Source organism: Ascaphus truei, chromosome 2 (assembly GCF_040206685.1).
Source record: "Ascaphus truei isolate aAscTru1 chromosome 2, aAscTru1.hap1, whole genome shotgun sequence".
In the NCBI taxonomy this organism is placed as follows: Eukaryota; Metazoa; Chordata; class Amphibia; order Anura; family Ascaphidae; genus Ascaphus; species Ascaphus truei.
The window spans coordinates 415564617-415586249 of record NC_134484.1 but is presented as its reverse complement, the minus strand read 5'-3'; the positions used below and the strand labels follow the sequence as shown (position 1 = coordinate 415586249).

The window sequence follows — 21633 nt, the reverse complement described above, 5'->3', positions numbered from 1 at the left end:
TGTAATTAAATTAATATTACATGATATTTACCTGTATTGTTTAAGTCACCAATGTCCTTGCTGGTATCCATTGTTCCAGGAAGGCATATCCTGTGCGTACATGGTTGAGTCAATCATGGGATTCTGAAGCATTTCAACCTCGTTGCCAACGTTGCTTTGTTCGCCCTCATTGTTTTCTGCCTGCTACACGGGCTGAGCAATGTACTGAAGTTGGCTAATGTATTCCCCAACACCCTAATATTGGGCTGGTAAGTTCGGAACGTTCTCATAGTAGTTAGCTCCTGCTTCCCAATCATACTGTATTAGGCTCTGTGCTTGAGTCTGAGCCGAGACACCACTCTGAACATCGCTTCTTCCTGGGATAGCTCATGAACAATGTATTTCTCAACTGATAGTTGCCATGATCAAACATATGATATAGACAAACTTATCAATAGTGGCGCTCTTGGAATATCATATAAAATACAACCTGCCTAGAACACAATCTTACTGTGATAAACTTAATAATAAAAATGTGATACCAATACAGACAAATCATGGATGCCGCTATAACCCAGTGGGGGATCCTTCTCTCGATCCCATGAGGAGTGAAGAGGTGTAGATCAGCAGGAAGCTCAAACCATGTAAAACAGAAACAATACTCTGAGTAAATAACAGAAGAAACGGACATAGTGCAGACTGTATAACAATTTATAAAAGGTAAGTGGTAAGTAATACACTCACATTGTGTTAAAAATATAAAAGCGTTTAGATCAAGCGAAATGGATCTCAGCAGTGGAAAGAGTGATTCCTCTGCCTCCCCTGTCTCTCAGCGTGCGTGTCACTGGTGCGTCTCACCCAAACCGGAAACCGGAACTGACATCATCCGCTCACAGGGGCACAAGTCGCTTGTGGATCTCACAGGTCAGCGTCACTCTACGCGTTTCACCCACTTACCTTTTATAAATTGTTATACAGTCTGCACTATGTCCGTTTCTTCTGTTATTTACTAAGGTCACTAATCCCCTTGAGAGTACCATCTTCGACGGGCTGCTATTCAAAGATACCTTTATGTGAACATCACTCACTCTATGTTTGTGAGTATTTTGCACACAGATTCCTGAATATAATTTTTTCCACTTCTATCACGTTTATTGCACTATATAGGGAACCATGTTAAAAATGGTTTTTGAGGCAAAAAGTGACACTGTGTGCTCCTTTGCATGTCATTTCCCAGAATCCCTTGCTGCAGTGGAAGTGCTGTATGCTGGGTGATAATGGGGAAAGGCGGGGTTGCAGACCTGCCTAAGACATGCAGATGAGCATACAGTTGTATTTGTGTATATATATATATATATATATATATATATATATATATATATATATATATATATGTGTGTGTGTTTTAAGTTATAGTGGGTGAAAAAGGCAACAAGAAACCTCCACCGTATTGCATATAGCAAATAAAAAGATCACTTGTGAGCACATTCACATGTCTTAGGCAGGTCTGCAACCCTGTCTTTCACCATTATAGACTGGATTCTCTCCTCAAACCCCAGCAGAATCCAATCCTCTGGCATCCTTCCTGATATTTTCAGTGACCATGCAATAGTGTACTGTGTAAGGAAAATTAAACCGCCCCATTCAAGCCCTAAAGTTCTCCTCACTAGAACATTTAAAAACTTTAACCCACAACAGTTTCTGGATGACCTTACCAACTGCCCATGGCACAGAATCGATTTAATTCCCGACCCTGATTCTGCACTCGACTATTTCCAATCCGAGTTCTTAAAACTCTGCGATACCCATGCTCCACTACGCAAAATAAGGGTACGGGGGGCCCACCTTCCATGGGTTACACCTGACCTTATAGCACTCTACCAGTTCAGGGATGCCTTGTGGAAAAGCTACAAAGTAACTGGCACTACCAAGGATCTCAATCACTACAGATGCCTGCGGAACGTGTGCACAAGGCAAACAAGGTATGCAAAAGCACAATATTACTCTGACAATCTCCACCAAAATACATCAAACCCAGCTAACTTCTGGAAGGTTATCAACAATATATTCCAGGCTCCTAACCATCAACAACCAAGTAATATCACTAAGGGGGATATTACTCTGACAAACCCCACTGACATTGCAAATGCATTCAATGATTACTTTGTGGGGTGTGCCACTAACTTATTAGCGAAACGCAGCACAAACCCCAAACCTGAATCTCATCCTGGGAGTACCCCTATAGTCCCACCCCCTCCCAACACTGCCCACAATTTTCAATTTAGCCCAGTATCTGAAGAGGAGATTACACAAGCGCTCCTCAAACTAAAACTAAGCAGCCAATGTGGACCCGACTTACTACAATCTAGGTTCCTACGACTTGGTGCCCCAGCCATTGCCAAACCAATTGCGTCCATAGTCAACACTATCCTGTCTGCAGGCCATATCCCTAAGACCTGGAAAACTGCCAGAGTTGTCCCAATCTTCAAAAGTGGGGACAAAAACACTGTCTCAAACTACAGGCCAATCTCACTTCTCCCAATTCTATCCAAAGTTATGGAAAAATGTGTCCACTCCCAATTAAGCGATTTCTACACCAAGACAAATTTCCCTAGCCAATTCCAGTCTGGGTTTTGTCCCAAACACTCCACCGTAACTACCCTGCTAAAAGTTTGCAATGAAATCCAGTGCGGAATGGAACGGGGACAACTCACTGGTGCAGTATTCCTAGATTTTGCAAAGGCTTTTGACACAGTTGATCATGTTATCCTGCTTAACAAACTCCAGAGCTCTGGAATAGGGAAACATACTTTAAACTGGTTTCAGTCCTACCTATCAGGAAGATCCCAACATGTGTCCATCTCAGGCTCTAACTCCAACCCCCTGGATATCACCTGTGGTGTCCCGCAAGGCTCTGTTCTGGGGCCCCTACTCTTCTCAGTGTTCATTAATGATCTTCCCACAGCTTGTAAGGAAGCCTCAATACACATGTATGCAGATGACACAATCCTGTATGCACACAGCCATAGCCTCTCTGACCTTCAACACATACTTCAGTCTGACTTTTTGAGACTCGAAAACTGGATTTCCCAAAACAAACTGTTTTTAAACACTGACAAGACGGTAACAATGGTATTTGGGACCAAGACTAAATTTGTAAAGCTTCCAGTGACTGAGCTCCTGATTAGAACCAACGCTAAAACCACCCTAACACCTGTCACTAGTTTTAAATACCTGGGCTTATGGTTTGACTCCCACTTAACATTCGGGATGCACATTGATACCCTGACAACCAAGACCTATGCCAAACTAGGGGTACTTTACAGGAACAAATCCTCCCTAAGTCTCCTGGTCAGAAAGCGTATTGCACAGCAGATGCTAATGCCAATTATTGACTATGGAGACATAGTATATGGCTCGGCTCCTCAAACCCACCTTAGCAAACTTGACACCCTCTACAATTCAATTTGTCGTTTTGTTCTCCAACGCAACTACAACACACATCACTGCGAAATGCTCAAAGAACTAGATTGGTCATCACTAGAGTCTAGGCGCAAAGTTCACCTTTCCTGTCTCACCCTCAAATACTTTCTGGAGAAGCTACCCAGCTACCTGAACAAGCTCCTCACCCCTACCACATGCAGTACCTATCACCTGAGATCAGACTCCAAAAGACTATTCATGGTCCCAAGACTCAACAAAGTATCCGGACGTTCCTCCTTCTCCTTCCGTGCACCCCAAAACTGGAACAACCTACCAGAGACTCTCATATCCACCACCAGCTTAAGTTCTTTCAAATCTAAGGCTGTCTCACACTTTAATCTGGTCTGTAACTGTTTCATACGCTCATAATATATATTTTCTTTAACTGTGCATGCAATGTCTTGTAAATAATGTATACCTTGTTCATTTATGTAACTGTATTTGTAACCATGTATTATTTTGTTTTACTCTGTGCCCAGGACATACTTGAAAACGAGAGGTAACTCTCAATGTATTACTTAATGGTAAAATATTTTATAAATAATAAATAAAATAAATAATAATAATAATTATACCCAGCATACAGTGCTTCCACTGCAGCAAGGGATTCTGGGAAATGACATGCAAATGAGCACACAATGTGTCACCTTTTGTCTGAAAAACCATTGTTACATGGAGCCCATATAATCTAATGCTTGCTGTTAACACAGCTTTAAAAGCACAGCATGGGAATCAGTTGCAAAGCCAGAGAAACCATGTCTGTGAAAAAAAAGTGACAAAACCCCTCAACAGTAAAGCATATACAGTAGCAAATGGAAATATTACTGTATGCTCATTTGCATGTCTTAGACAGGTCTGCAACCCTGCCTTTCACCATTATCACCCAGCACACAGACTTCCACTGCAGCAAGGAATTCTGGGAAATGACATGCAAATGTGCACACAGTGCCACCTTTTGCGTCAAAACCATTTAACATGGTTTAAGGGGTGGTTTCTTGTTGCCTTTTTCACCCACTATAACTTAAAACACAAACACACATATATATATATATATATATATATACAGTGAGACACACACACACACAGTGAGACACACACACACAGTGAGATACACACACACAGTGAGACACACACAGTGACACAGTGACACAGTGACACACACACACACACACACACACACAGTGACACACACACACACACACACACACACACACACACACACAGTGACACACACACACACACACACACAGTGACACACACACAGTGACAGACACACACACACAGTGACAGACACACACACATACTGTGACACACACACATACTGTGACACACACACACCTTTTTCACCCACTATAACTTAAAACACAAACACACATATATATATATATATATATATATATACAGTGAGACACACACACACACAGTGAGACACACACACACAGTGAGATACACACACACAGTGAGACACACACAGTGACACAGTGACACAGTGACACAGTGACACACACACACACACACACACACACACACACACACACACACACACACACACACACACACACACACACACACAGTGACACACACACACACACACACACACACACACACACACACACACACACACACACACAGTGACACACACACACACACACACACACACACACACACACAGTGATACACACACACACACACACAGTGACACACACACAGTGACAGACACACACACACAGTGACAGACACACACACATACTGTGACACACACACATACTGTGACACACACACACACACACACTGTGAGACACGCACACAAACACACTGTGAGACACGCACACACACACTGTGAGACACATGTCCTCGGGCACCAACAACAACTGCAGTGAGGATGCCGCAGCCCTGCCCCTCCCCCCACCAGGGGACACCAGCCCCCTCCGTCCAGTCTCCAAGCTCCCACCAGTCCAGAAGGCGCCTCTATCCTATCCGGGCGCTCTGCCCGGTCGGTCCCGGGCAGGGGGGCGGAGCATGCAGCACAGGCTGCAGGGCGACCCGGAGCATGCGCGAGCCATCGCCAGTAGGACAGTGAGCCGTCAGAGGAGTGGGAGCAGCCGCGGTTCCGGGCGTGGGGGGCAGAGCATGCAGCGCAGTCCGCCGGGAGCATGGCGCCCCAGAGCATGCGCTAGCCGGCGTCAGGAGTACAGTGAGCCGCCCAAGGAGCGGGAGCAGCCGCAGCGTGTGTGCACCGCCAGGCCACTGGACGGCTGGGAGCACACGTGCAGTACGCAGGTGACAGGGGGGCACCGGGGAAAGGGAGGGGGGACCGACACAGGGGGCTGTGGGGGGGAGTGACACCCGGGGGAAGAGGGGGCAATACCCGGTGGGGGTGATACCCTGGGGCAGGGGGACTCAGCGGGAGACAGAGAACAGGAGGGAGAGGGAGAAGAAGAGAGTGGCCGGGCAGCGGTGCGAGGAGGAGGATGGCCGGTCGAGGCCACATTAGCAAGCAAGCCAATGAGAGGGGGGCAGGCCACGGAGCAATATGATTGCCCATAGGAACAGGCACATACAACTTTTTCAAAAAAATATATATAGATATATATATTGTACATATATTGTACATATACACACACAAAATATGTTGAGTGTATTTTAAATGTATTGTATGCTGACATGATAAGCTTAATGGTAATTGTGAAAATTGAACATAAATACTACATATGAAGTCAACAAATGAAGTAATTAAAAATATATTTAAACATATTGTCATGACATTAGTTTGTTAACACAATCCATGTCTCCTTAAAAGTATTCATAATTAGCATTACACAGACAATAGAGGAGCTGGATGTAGTATTAGTTCTGTCGAAAGACTAATTTATGAGATTGTAATTGTACATACAGATGCAGCCACCAGTATTAGAACACTTACCTGGGAAATTCTGGGAGATTCTGGGGCAGTCTCACAGTAAATACTTCAACATTGCTGCAACATTGTCTGAACATTGTCTCAACGTTTCTGTGAGATTCATAATGGTCCATCGGATTAACACAGCGGGGTGTCCCTGCAGTACCATTCATCCTGCTGTGTTAATCCAATGGGCCATCAAGAATCTCACAGAAATGTTGAGGCAATGTTGCAGAAATGTTGAGGCATTTACTGTGAGACTGCCCCAGAATTTCCCAGGCAAGAGTTCTAATACTCGTGGCTGCATCTGTACATGTGCACTACATTCTCTTTCTGTTTCTCTCCCCCTTACATGTAGTGTATGTAATGTAATGTTAGTGTATTTGTAACAAAAAAAAAGTCTTTCTTTTCAAAACGTAGTAAACGTTTGGACAGCGATTACTGCACTAGATTGACAAATTAAAAATTGAATAAAATATGCTCCATTTTACTATATTTATGAAAGGACATTTGTAAAACACTGATATTATTATTATACCAACAATGTTTGTTTTTAAAATAGAAAACAACAAACAAAAGTAAATCGAAATATTTTTTTAATTTATTTTCACGCAGCAAACTTTGTGACCTAGTCAATGGGCTTTGTGCGTCTTGGGTACGTCGGCTACCTCGTTCATGAACATTTGCTATTCGTGGTCGCACAATTGCTGTTTTGGATGCTGTTGGTAGTGGAATAATGACAGGTTGGTGTGCCAATGGAACTGGAGCCACAGGAGGGATGTCAGGTGTCTGTGCCAATTTGACTGGAGCCACTGGAGGGATGACGGTGTCTATGCCAATGGTACTGGAGGCACTGCAATGATGGCAGGTATCTGTGTGAATGGTACAGGAGCCACTGGAGGGATGACAGAAGGTTGTAGTAGCAAGTGTGCTGTTGGCAGTGCCATTATGACCGAAGGTTGTTGTGTTAATGGTGCCGCGTTAACATTTACAGTTGCCTTCATAAGGTGTGTTTGTTTACATTTTCTCCATGCTGACAAAAGTGAACTCCAGTATTTTCTAACTGCTTTACTCTTCTGTCCTCTCAATATTATTGTTGTTTCAGATGTTTGTGAAATAATATTTACTGCTGGCGGAGACGCTTCACTTCCTGTTTGAGATGCTTCAATTCCTGTCCGCGGAGACGCTAGAATTATTGTTGTAGGAGACAAATCACTAACTGTTTGCGGAGACAATATTATAACTGGTGGCGCAATTTGTGCAATTAGTGGTTGCAGTGAATGTAGAATCGATGTCTCAGGCGAAAAAACTGCAGCATCTACAGAACCTAGAGATGAAGATGCAGGAAATCGTAATGCAGAGGCAAGAAGCTCATTTTGTTTCATTAAACTTAGAGCTATCGATTACACCAAACTATTAAGTATTTTAAACTCATCACTATTCCTGATGAAAATGTATTTGATATTTCTTATTTCAGATAGCATTTGGTTATGAAGCCCCATCAATTCTTCATGACGTGATAAGATGGATTGCAACAAACGATCTTCTGATTGCTCGATTGAAGCCAATTGCTCCTGGTGGGCCCGATCAAGATTATAATGAGAAGGTTGGCATATTCCTGGACTCTCAGGATCTGTAGAGAATGACAAACATAGTGAATCAGATAATCCTGCTCTGCTTCCAGGAGCTGTTATATCTGTTATGAACAAATGAGGACAACATTAATTGAATGTCCAAGAAAAAGTAACGGTCACATAGTTCCTTGTTGCAATGCATGCTAATTTAATTGTCAATAACATCATAAATTATCACGTCAGACTCATAATTATTGACATGGCTGCTGGACAATTGTGCATGGCTAATTTGTTGAAATTTAAACGGTACCTATTGAGTCTGACATGCAGCCTAGCAACATAATTACTTGGGAGATCACACAAATATTAAATGATTTGACACATCAACACAATTTAGAGGTGACTGCAACATCATAGGTGTAATGTTTTTTTTACATTCAAACTCTGTCGATGTCAGTCACACCTGCAACTATACCATGGTCATATAAATGTGTAGTTGTGCCATAGAGGGTGCCACACAATATTCGTAACAATTGATGGTCGCACCTTCAATTAATTGGGATGACAGCTGTGATGCAGGGGCTGGCAACTGTGAGCCGACCTGGGATGCAGGAACCACTATGTAGAGTTGACAAAAAAAATGTTAATAAGGGCAAGTATGTAATGATAAGATTATTTTTATGTCTTGAAACTTAAGACTATATAATTCATTAGACTCTTTGTATATGAGACAGTTTAACTGATCAACATTAGCTATTTAGGCAACATATCAATATTTTTAGTATTTAACACATGAACTACTTACAAATAGTATGTTAATACTACTACATACTATGTGAATGCAGATATATATGAAGGGGTATGTAATAGTGTTTATGTATACTCACAGAATTAAGTAGTATTCTGCTCACGTAGACAATGAACTCCTGATATCCTTGTAATATGTATAAATGTCAAGTGAAAAACTTAACTCCTGTAAAAGTACTGACCTTGATGAAACGGGTGATCGTACACACCGATATCCCTATCAACACCCAAGCTTTCAAACAAGACGGGCATCAATCTTGCACTCAGCTGCTCGTCCAAAGGAGTCAAACTTAGATGGGGGGCAGGAGGTCCTCCTCCAGTGCCTGAAGCATACACTGGCGACACACTTTATTCGAGCTTGGCTAGTCCCACGATTACGGGTATACCCGGGTGTATTGAGGTTTGTGACTGTTTTCTGCCCGAGTGCATTGAGGTATTTTCCAAGCAGGGATTGAAGCATTTTATTCCCGCTGGCTGCAATACTGCACAGTATATATATATATACTGCATTACAATTCATGAATTTATGCCATCTGGTAGACACGCGAAGCTTTGCAGCCTATTAAATCCTAATCATTATCATTTAACAGATCAGCCGCCCATCAGCCAGGCATGAACCCAGGCTGGGAAGGCAAATGCAACGAGGCTTGTCAGAGGTGAGGAGCGGCGCATTCCAGGTATCTGCCAGGTACATACCGGGTATTTGCTCGAATAAAGTGTGTCGGTGCAGTATAAACATCAACTTTAGTTTATTATCATCAATTTTCGTTTTATATCATCAAATCTTTTTCGGCAATTGTTATGAGTTCTGACTTAATTTCCACAGGCAGATACAGACTGGATAATCTTGTTCCACAAATACTTTCACACTTTGTATGAAAAGTGTTTGGAACTCGTTGACAAAGCGCTGATGCGCGGCGTCCGAGCTGCACATATATTTTCCTCTGATGTCGCTGGATCAATAAAGGATATTTTTTATCAACACCAGGTTCGTAGCCCCCTTTCACTTGTTCTCCTAGTGCTCCGCTTTTCCTCGTCTGGATTGTGCTGCCTATTCCTCTCCTTCAGCGTGATGCACAGGGATCTAGCTGGACAGTCTGCAGAATACATCTGCCGTGAGTACATTTATATTCCTTCAGTTGGAGAGACTGTGTATTTGAAGCTTGTGACTCTAGAGAGTTAGTCCAGGACTCTTGACAGGATAGTGTGTTCATATACATTCTGTTCCTGTCTACATCCAGGACATATAGATTATTGACTCCCACATCTGAGTTTACATACACCAACACAGTGGTAGTCACTCTTATTCATATGATCACTGTCCACTGCAAGTGTTTCTTATCTCTAAGGATGTTGACATATGAATCTTGAGCACTGACACATAGAACTCTGTTTCTCATCACCAATTGCTATATAATATTTGCATGAAATTGAAAAAATCTTTTAGTTGTAACCTGGTTGTCAACACTCAATGATAGCATGTGGATATCTAAACAATGATATTTATAGGTACATTTATAGGTACATATCAGTTCTATGTGCATGCAGAAATGTTAGCCAATAGATATCAAGAATTATTGTGACAGTAATTGCAAATTATTTTCTTACCTACTAAATTCCCATACAGCCGGTCATAATGCTCCAAAATACCAGTGACAAGGACTCTGTTTTCCTCATTGTTAAAACAAAGATTTATTTTCTTTTCGACACACTTCTTACGGCCAGCTGCAACCACTGAGCTTGGCTGCTGCTGACTGGACTCCCCTTCTTCAAATAGAACAGACTGCAGGAGCCTCGCACTCTCCCCACCACCACCAGTCACCCAGCCATCACTCCTCTGACTCCCATGGGCACTCCCATGCCTACTCAACCAAACACCACTCACCTCAGCACCACCACTCACAATACTTTATCACAACACCATCACTCCCCTGACTCCCACGGATACTCCCATGCCTACTCAACCGAACACCACTAACCTCAGCGCCACCACTCACCCCACCAGTCACCCCACCATCACCCCTCTGACTCCCACACCTCCCATCCATACCTCAACCATTCACAAATAACAGAGAAATAAATTAAAGGACACACAAATTTTTTTAAAAATCACAAGTCAAAAAATATTTAAACAAAACAACAGAAGACAAGCCAATCAAAATTCACAACAACTCTAGCAATCCAAAATCCACAAAACACCTAGCTCTGTCTGTCTCTCACTCACTCCTGATAACACAAAGAAAGATTACAATTAATCGACCATTTAAATAGGCCGCTCTAGAAATTACTTGTCTCGCGAGATTGTTGCACAATGGCAAAAACTTTTATTTACACGCCACACCATTTTCACGTTTTCAGAGCGTCGAGCATCACGCTGCTGGCTACTCGCCATATTTATAAATGTTGCTATCACTGGTATTCGGAGCTTTCTGCATACCGTGATAGCAACGCTGTCAAAAATGGAGATTTAAAATCTATGGCGATTTTTTCTATCGGAGTTTAGCGCATAGGCCCCTTAGTGTCTATTATTATAAACTCACAAGCGTTAATATGCGCTATCGCTAATGCAAGCTTTAATGTCAGATTTTTTAGTGGCTGCATTGAAACAAATTAAGCTGCCGGTAACAACATTGCAAGATTTTGGAACTTATAACACATTTAGGATAGGAACCTGGTATAACACATTTAGGATAGGAACCTGGTATGGATCAATACAACACAATACAATCACAATCTGCATTTGTTTTACTTACCTCAATAAAAAAGAGACTAGCAGATGATGTTGGATGATGGTACATGTAGATTGTTACAAGAATGGCAGCAACAACAAGGAGAACCAGTACCAGTATCCCTATGATTAATCCTGTGTGAAGAGTTCCACCTTTCTTCTCTGCTGCACTGTCATCTGTAGATGCTAGAAAAGTAAAGAATGGTCAGTACTTAATTACTGTATATAATAATAATAGGATGTTTCTTATAAAGCACAGCAGCTAACACAGGGATGTAAATGAAAAAAAGAGGTTTAACCGGCGCCAAAAAAAGGGTAAATACCAGTCCTGTTATGACAGTCCAAATACAGTCCTTGGAATGATGAATGGTGATGATTCTCACCTCAGCAATGCATATATGAAAAAGAGAGAAAGAAAGAGAATAATGGTGCAGTAAATCAACACAGGAGGGGGAAGGAAGGGCGGGGGGGGGGAAACACAGATATTAGCAACAAAAACAACAAACAGAGCATACAAACATGAAACACAAGCACGGCCTAAAAAATAATACAAAGCTTATTTATTAGCGTGGACATGTGTATTAACCGCATCCGGAGGGGCAAAATTGCAACCCTACTTACGAAATGCTGGAAAGGTACAGGCAGATCTGCTGTAAGCAGCTGGGCTTTCAGGATGGCGACCGGAGCACTTGTGCTGGCGTCTACACGTGACTGGGGAATCAGGCGGATGTCTCCGATGCCGAGGCCTCTGGGCGGACGTGACGTCACCCCCGTTGTGTACTCTCCACCGGCTCACAGGACTCCAGTCCTCCAGTCCTCCTTAACAGCCGCAATGTCGCCGTACCTCGGTTAAAACACTTGTAGGAGACTGCAGAATTTCTCCTTTGAAACTGCAGACTGTACCACAGTAAAAACACTCTAAAACTTGGAACTTCCCGACGCGTTTCGTACGCATGCGCGTACTTCTTCAAGGGATGTGTGGATGCGTACGAAACGCGTCGGGAAGTTCCAAGTTTTAGAGTGTTTTTACTGTGGTACAGTCTGCAGTTTCAAAGGAGAAATTCTGCAGTCTCCTACAAGTGTTTTAACCGAGGTACGGCGACATTGCGGCTGTTAAGGAGGACTGGAGGACTGGAGTCCTGTGAGCCGGTGGAGAGTACACAACGGGGGTGACGTCACGTCCGCCCAGAGGCCTCGGCATCGGAGACATCCGCCTGATTCCCCAGTCACGTGTAGACACCAGCACAAGTGCTCCGGTCGCCATCCTGAAAGCCCAGCTGCTTACAGCAGATCTGCCTGTACCTTTCCAGCATTTCGTAAGTAGGGTTGCAATTTTGCCCCTCCGGATGCGGTTAATACACATGTCCACGCTAATAAATAAGCTTTGTATTATTTTTTAGGCCGTGCTTGTGTTTCATGTTTGTATGCTCTGTTTGTTGTTTTTGTTGCTAATATCTGTGTTTCCCCCCCCCCGCCCTTCCTTCCCCCTCCTGTGTTGATTTACTGCACCATTATTCTCTTTCTTTCTCTCTTTTTCATATATGCATTGCTGAGGTGAGAATCATCACCATTCATCATTCCAAGGACTGTATTTGGACTGTCATAACAGGACTGGTATTTACCCTTTTTTTGGCGCCGGTTAAACCTCTTTTTTTCATTTGTTCCCCTGACTGGTTGTACTACCAGTCTTTCACCTGGCTGCCTGAACATTTATATTTATAATTCTAGCGCTGTTTTGCACCTATTCTCTTTTTTCTGTAACACAGGGATGTACATTGATTTTTAGGCACATCACTTTCCTGTATTGCTTACGTTCTAATGTGTGGTGCTTGAGGCAGAGGACATACGCTGACTTTCCCTAGATCGCAAAGAGCAGATGATGTGATTCAAACCAGATTCATTTGTCACAGTTTTGCTGCTTTGTTAACGTAAGATGTCAAATTCGCCATACATATTAGCAAATAATAAGCAAATCTAAATAGCTGTATAGCTAGAATACCTTTAAGGCCTGACAAACCCAGTAAAAAGTCAAACATTTTTGGTACCCTGTTAGGACCATTCACTAGGGTCCCAAATGTTGGATTTCTAAGTACAGATGCAGTCAGATCTATTGTCGCCCTGCCCTGCACATGAGCTGGTGAACTGCGGATTAAGTGTGGACTGATCACTGCCAAGTGCAGAGCAAGGGGAATTGCCCATCAGGATTAACACAACGGGGGTCCCTGCTTCTGAATGCGACTCTCGCTGTGTTAATCCTACTGGGCAGCACCAGTCTGGAAGAGCTGCGCAGAGTGCACAGACAGAATCAGTCCCTCTACTGTATCTGTGCATCACTAACAGGCGATCACAATGTTTTTATTTTGTTTTTAATTACATAGTATTGAAGCAGGGGATCTCTGGTGCTGAACAACATTAATTTCAGCCCTGGGGACGCTTGCTTCCCGAGTTACAGGTATGGGGTGCCGGTATCTCCTGCGCGTTTAAATGTCACGGTCACGTGGGCCTTGACGCGGGAGAATGAAACTTGCAGGAGATACTCATTAATACATTTTGCTGCATCTGTATGTGCCAATACATTTTTTTTATTCAAATGACTAGGTGAGCTGCTGTTTTCCTTTATTGTTCATACACACTTCCTCTCTGAACTTAGCATTTTACTATTATAATAATAAAGCATAAATACAAATAACTCCAAAATAATATTTCCAGTTAGTCATAAGCAAATAAATGTATATGATATATTGTTACATATTTATCATATGTGTAGGTTGTATGTATGATAAATACTGTTTGGCTAAGTAAAGTTTTGAAATGCTCAGATGCAAGCTTTCCAGATGCTTTATTACTCCCAATTTTGTAAACAAAATGTCAGCTTTTCAGAAAGTAATTTGGACACAGTGAGTTTCCTAATTACATACATAATGAATTTGATTTTGCTTTTACAATAAGTCAACACAGTTGTCATGCAGACAGTTTAAAGACTCCTAATGTCATTTTGTTTTGCAAACTTCAAATTGATCAGTGTCAGAAGTATTTATATGAGTCGCACAATGAATATTTGGCAGAAAACAGACGAATTAAGTCTAAAAAAAACCCCATTACAATTAACTGCAAATGAATAAAAGATATATGACATTGTCTTACTTAGATTGTTGGTATTATTGTTCATTAAGTGACAGATGTTCCTTGCTGTGCTACATTTTTATGATGAACTATTAGCATATGTAGTTGTGAGAATACAATAAATAAAACAATCTGTAGTAGACTCCAAAGTATAGTGCACATTTACACCACTATCCAGGCATATTAATTCATGTGTGTGATGGTAGAGGTAGCTGGCATCACAAAATAAAAGTCAAACCCAGCTAGCTATCCCTAAAACCATGTATCCTGGCTGTCTCAATAATGTTTAATTCAGCAAAATGTATTTAATGTCTGGGGAGGGAATGTAAAAACACTTATGTATCAAGATATTGTCTCTAAAACACTTTATTCCCTGTTAATGCAATCCCTCAGTCTAGTTGAGCCAGCAATGCAATGTGAAGTGATTTGTGATCTGTGTTTAATCACTGTAATGTAATGTGATTTGAGTGTCAGCCCTGTAAATGTGGGTTGTATGTAATCATTTCTCTGCAAACAGACTGGGCAATTAACTTAGCCTAAGTACTTGCATAGGATTGAGACAAAGGCGTCAAGACATTTGGTGAGTGGGGAAAAGTGGACAATCAGGTCTGGGGATGGGCTCTCAGGAAGGAGAGCCTTTGTTCCCTGCAGACTCTGTGGCTCCTACCCAGTGGGAGGTCTTAAGTGCCTTAGCATGCCCCTCCTCTGCATTGTTGGCACCAACTCAATCCGTGCTCTGGTTGGCCAGCAGCCCCTGTCCCATGTAAAGGATAGCCACGAGGGCTATATAAGGGGCGCTGCAGAACACTGGTCTATCTGAGAGACATTCTGGGAAGGCGTTTGGATCTTGACTGTGACCAGCTGGAGATACATGTCAGAGTGGCTACTGTGTGTTCAGCACTCTGATATCCTGGACAAGAAGTGGTCAGAGCAAGCCTTCTTGAAACAGGTCCCTGCACCTAGTGAGGCTAAAGTCTTCCACCCAGGCCCCCATGCTGTGTATTTTGTGTATTTGCTGGTTCTGTCAGAATAAACTCTGTTTATTCAATTACTTTGTCCTGTGCTTGGTGATAGTGATCCCTGAAGGTTTTTGGTGTTAAAAGTACTTGTCTCCCGTGACAATGTGCAACACTTCAAATAAGAGAACCTTGGATTTCTTTCCAAGATGTCCTAAGATGGTATCAATTTGGGTGAACAATTATATTACGATTGTTATGTTACCCACCTACTATAACCCTTTTGGACAATAAATGGGATCAAGCTAAAATGTGTCCAGTTTGGTAAGAATAGGGGTGAATTGTTTTGCCTAAAACCAAGATGGACTTTTTGGCAAATTAGTGGCATTCGGCTAGCACCATGCTGCTACCTCACAGTTTCAGACACTTATTTTTTGATCCAGGTATAGTTGTTTTGGACATTTGAAAGTCTCATGCACTATCATTCTTAGCAATAGATTCTCAGAAGTCTGTTAAATACTTAACGTATCGTTAACTGGAGTTAACGTATCTTTAAGTGCTAATGTGGATCTGCAAAGTCTTTCAGCCATAACGAGCTCTTGCATTACTGTAACGGATGTTCGTGCTAATTATATGCAGAAGAGGGGCTCCCTCTAACAACACCTATCCACAGAGCGCCATTATAGTTAACGTAGGGATTTAATGTAACGTTAGTTAAGTACAGCTCAACCCCGTTATATTGCGATCCGTTACAACGCGAATCCGCTTATAACGCGATGCAAGCATGCCTCTCAATTTTTGTATTTATGAATACTTTACAACACGATTATTGGTATCTTAAATACTTTATTGTACAATGCATACAATTGTACATTATTTCTAATGCGATCCACTTATAGCGTGATGTGATTCTTTGGACCCCAAGCACAGCGCTATAAGGGGGTTGAGTTGTATTGTATTGTATGTCTTTATTTATATAGCGCCATTAATGTACATAGCGCTTCACAGTAGTAATACATGGGGTAATCAAATAAATAACAGATAATATAAATAACAGATCATGGGAATAAGCGCTTTAGACATAAAAGTAACATTAAGGAAGAGGAGTCCCAGCCCCGAGGAGTTTACAGTCTAATTGGTAGGTAGGGAGAACGTACAGAGACAGTAGGAGGGAGTTCTGGTAAGTGCGTCTGCAGGGGGCCAAGCTTTATGTATCATGTGTTCAGAATATCCACAGTGCTATTCATATGCTTCTTTAAGCAAGTGTGTCTTAAGGTGGGTCTTAAAGGTGGATAGAGAGGGTGCAATTCGGGTACTGAGGGGAAGGGCATTCCAGAGGTGTGGGGCAGTCAGTGAAAAAGGTTTAAGGCGGGAGAGGGCTTTAGATACAAAGGGGGTAAAAAGAAGACATCCTTGAGAAGAACGCAAGAGTCTGGATGGTGCATAACGAGAAATTAGGGCAGAGATGTAAGGAGGGGCAGAAGAGTGTAAAGCTTTAAAAGTGAGGAGAAGAATGGAGTGTGAGATGCGGGATTTGATCGGAAGCCAGGAGAGGGATTTCATGAGGGGAGATGCTGAGACAGATCTAGGAAAGGGTAGAGTGATTCTGGCAGCAGCGTTTAGGATAGATTGTAGGGGAGACAGGTGAGAGGCAGGAAGGCCGGACAGCAGGAGGTTACAGTAATCAAGACGGGAGTGAATGAGGGCCTGAGTCAGAGTTTTAGCAGTCGAGCAACAGAGGAAAGGTTGCAAAAGGTGGCGTTACTCACATGCAGACCCTCAAATAGGTCTTTTACAGGGCCTTGATAAGTGTAAGACCACTGTTAGGCATGATTGAACTATTGTATTGTTATTTACAGGGTTTTTTTCCTTGTGTCTTCTCTTTTTTTAACTTTAAATAAACAACTATTCAGGGACCTGATCGAAATAACTCCATTTTAGATAAGACATGCTTAGCGATATGTTATTTGAAGCTAACGCAAGGCAGTACTAACTTCTTCACATGACCTTAAGCGTATGCTAATGAGATAACTAACGATCGTTGTTTTTAATGGACTTCTGAGAATCTACTCGTTAGTGATTAAAATAAACTTAATTTTGAGTTTCTTCCCTTAGCACTCCCAAAAAGGGTATTGAAGCAGATATGGTAACCCACAAGTTTCACCTATAGTTTTGAACCCGTTATACATGTCGCGGTGAGTTTTTCATTACATGTTCATCTTTGTAAGTACAGCCATTTATTTGCTATGTTGATAAGAGAAAGGTCAAACTTATCTAATAATTAAACAATTAATCCTGCTACATTGGCAACACAATACATTGTGTTCATATGTGAAAACTGAAACACTAAACTCCTACAGTCAGGGCTGCCAACATGGGGGGAAAGGGGGTTGCGGGGGGGAGGTTCAGGCAGTCTATGGCCAAAGATTTTCCCTGGTTGAGCACTGGAAAGTCCAACTTTGTGGCTCCTGGCCTTACATGCTCGATACTCCCCTCCCACTCTGGCTCAATATATTTGTGGCAACCAATGATCTTAGGCCCCCTCAACAAATTCACTGGTGTCCTGTAGACCACGTCTTTACTGCTTCGATCAACAACTCTGACTAAGCCCTGTTACATAAAGGAATCCTTGGCCTTAGTGCAAAACCTTCCACTGAAATCTACTGGATGTTTATTTTGCTCTATTTTCCATTATACTCAGCGGGGCATGTTACTAATTTTAGCTACTGATATAATGCACAGTATGCTACTGTACATAGACCACAGAGTGTGGTTAAATATTATTGACAAAAAGACAGTTTTTTTGGAAACAATGCAAAGTTAATTAAAAAAAATATTTTTTTATATATTGGGTCTCTGTCAAAACACAAAAATGTTTGTAAATGTCATATTACTGATTTTTTTTAACCATAACCCTGTCCCCTTTCAACCCGTCTGCACTGGCATTAGATCAGAAAAATTATATAAAATATACATATTTATAAAAATACTGTATATATAATATTATAGGTACTTTATACGATTTACACTTCAAACATTCAATTTCAACAAAAGATAGGGGTGCCTAATGCTACATCCAATTGACAAAACATATATGGTAATAGGTATAAAGTTAAATACTTCAATAATAATATTTTCTTGGTTATTTAATTAAACCCTTTGGCCAAGGCGTCATAAGGCTGCATACCAATGTCAAGGTATAACCACATTTGCAGGTCCTAACACTACACTGTGAACCTTTCCTTTTACATCTGTATGAGGGGAAACAACCACAGTAGGTCCTGTTAATAAAGCAAAAGGAGAAAACCTCCCAAGTTAAAAAGGTGGGGGAGTGTGTGCTAATTCAAACATTCAATTTCTACTTTCCATTTCAATCCATCAGGATTTCTATTTTCACTTGAAGGACTTTCCCTTAGGGACCCTAAGCCCACTGCTTAGTCTATCTGCACGCCAACCTGGAGAGATCTGTGGAACTCAGATCGGTCGCTGCTTTTCTAGGTTCCCAGTCTCCATAGGAAATCATGGAGAATAGAGCAGCGACCAATCCCAGCTCGGATGCTGTGTGTTGGGCCAATCACAATGTGAGGGATCGCTTGTGTTTGCCAATCCAGGCTGGAGGTGTGATGGGGAGCCTGAGACAAGGAGGGTGGGAATTACGAACCGACCAATGAGCACATCGCCTACCTCCCCCTGTTCTGAGTACCGGCTCGCTATCTCTAGATGAGATAGGCAGCTCTCAGTCTGGACAGACAATGGCTATATTCTTTGGACCAATGCCTACCAGACAAGAGACGTGGCCATCCCCACTCTCTGTCCTCAACCCCCTCGTGGGACCAGTTAAACCCGGATTCGTGGGCACGCAGGCTGGTTAAGTCTATTACAAACCTACCATGCACAGGGAACAAAGAAATGCATTTAACATTGCACCACATACACACAAGACCTACATTGCTTTACATATTATTACAGTTAACACATAACATGCTGGCCACATGAGCCACAGGTAAATGGGTGTTCTGGGCAATCCTGTTCATTCATCAGACGGACAGGGGCCAGAGATTGGGGTCAACCTTGAATATATGAAATTAGTTCTAATAGGTGATAAAAAAAAATAAAAACAGCATTCTGGATATTGACTTTGCATTCCTGTATAATTGTTTTGCACACAATTTTCTTAGCCAGACAAAGTTAACACCAGCTCAGTCTCAAAAGATGCAGTGCCTATTATAAGTCGTGGTCAAGTTGGTACAGATACAGTATTAAAAACAGATGAGATACGATATAAAGACACAGAGACAACATGTAATAGATTGCAGAACTGGCCATGAAAGAGAATATAACACTAATCCATAGTGATATGTTATTTCTATTTAGCTAAGGGAAGATGTCTGTCACTTCAAACTGACAATGCTGTTCATGAAGAACATGTTCCAGTTTACTGGCTGTAAGATAATACAATTTTGTACATAAAATTATCAGAGGTGCAAAACTGAAGACGATAGGTTAATAAAATTAAAAATATGCACATAAGAAAATGATTTATAAATGGCAGCAAAAGTAATGAAACCAACAGGTAGTAACAAGTAATTTCCATACTCAGAGCTCAATTCTTTCATCTCAAGGTTACACTTCTCAAGAGAAATTGATTCCAATCTGTTTTCACAGGGACAATAAACAAGCCTGTCAACTTTCAAAATAACCTGTGCCACATGGATCAGCTGACAGTTCCTAACTATGATGGCACCATTGTAAAGTAAAGAACAGTACATCAATACCTCTTTTAGGTGTTAAAACTTATTAAGATTATCACAGCTCATCTGCTGTTACGAGCAAAACTAAATCTATCATGTGGTGTGCTATAAAGTTCAATCTTTTTTTAAATGTAACTTCATGAACACTTTTTGCCTGACTTTTATCCCATCTGATAAAGGGTACAATGACCCAAAACTTTATCGCGCTACAGTGATACATGGCCTCTAATTGTAAGCCTCCCTGCTCTTTATAACATTCTCCTATGAGCTGAGTACAAAATGTCATTTTTTGCTCTCAGCTTTTGATCTATTTTGCAAATAAATCTGTGATGTTTCTTTGAACTGAGTATTACATGATACTACTTGACAATCTCCCGTGCTGAGTCCAAACATAGGGGTGCCTCCTATCTGTGGACTTTATTTTGTCTTTTATGTCTAATTTAGTGTGCTTGACCTATTCTCTACCTCCTATTGATTTTTTTTCATTTTTTGGTGATTTTACTTTGGATCACGCACTGACTATATGATCCCTATACCCACATATTCATAGCCTGTAGGGCTCAGCAAGGTAGGTTGAGTTACACGCATTGTGTACGGAGAAGCTGACCCCCGTTTTGTAAGCGTTGGGAGGAACACCTTTCTTGTAGGTTTGCATACTTGAAACGTGTCTAGATTACAATCACTGTATGTATTTGGTTATGCTCTATCTAGTTGTATGTTTCTTTCACTTACAGTACAAAGTTACATAGTTACATAGTAGATGAGGTTGAAAAAAGACGTAGGTCCATCAAGTTCAACCTATGCTAAATTCAGACAACAGATACTTTATCCTATATCTATACTTACTTATTGATCCAGAGGAAGGCAAACAAAAAACCCCATTTAAGGGGAAAAATTAATTTCTTCCTGACTCCAAGAATTGGTAATCGGATTAATCCCTGGATCAACATCCTTCTCATGTATACTTATTTGGTATATCCCTGTATACCTTTCCCATCTAAAAAGATGTGCAACCTTTTTTGGAACAAATCTATTGTATCTGCCATCACAGTCTCCATAGGTAATGAATTCCACATTTTAACTGCCCTTACTGTAAAGAACCCTTTCCTTTGTTGCTGGTGAAATTTCCTTTCCTCCAACCTTAAGGGATGGCCCCGAGTCCTTTGTACTGCCCTTGGGATGAATAGTTCTTTTGAAAGCTCCTTGTATTGTCCCTGAATATATTTGTATATAGTTATCATATCCCCTCTTAGACGCCTCTTTTCTAATGTAAATAAATCTAATTTAGCTAGCCTCTCCTCATAAGTTAGAATGTCCATCCCCTTTATTAATT

At 41.6% G+C, this 21633-nt stretch overlaps 1 protein-coding gene across 2 annotated transcripts in view; it reads right to left on the bottom strand.

Moving 5' to 3' along the window:
- PLXDC2 (plexin domain containing 2) overlaps positions 1 to 21633 on the bottom strand; it is a 656766-nt gene that overhangs the window by 32365 nt on the left and 602768 nt on the right. For both annotated transcript variants that reach the window (XM_075587530.1, XM_075587531.1), the window contains one exon: positions 11496 to 11656. In XM_075587530.1, the coding sequence (XP_075443645.1) occupies positions 11496 to 11656 (161 nt within the window). The remainder of the gene's footprint in view (positions 1 to 11495; positions 11657 to 21633) is intronic.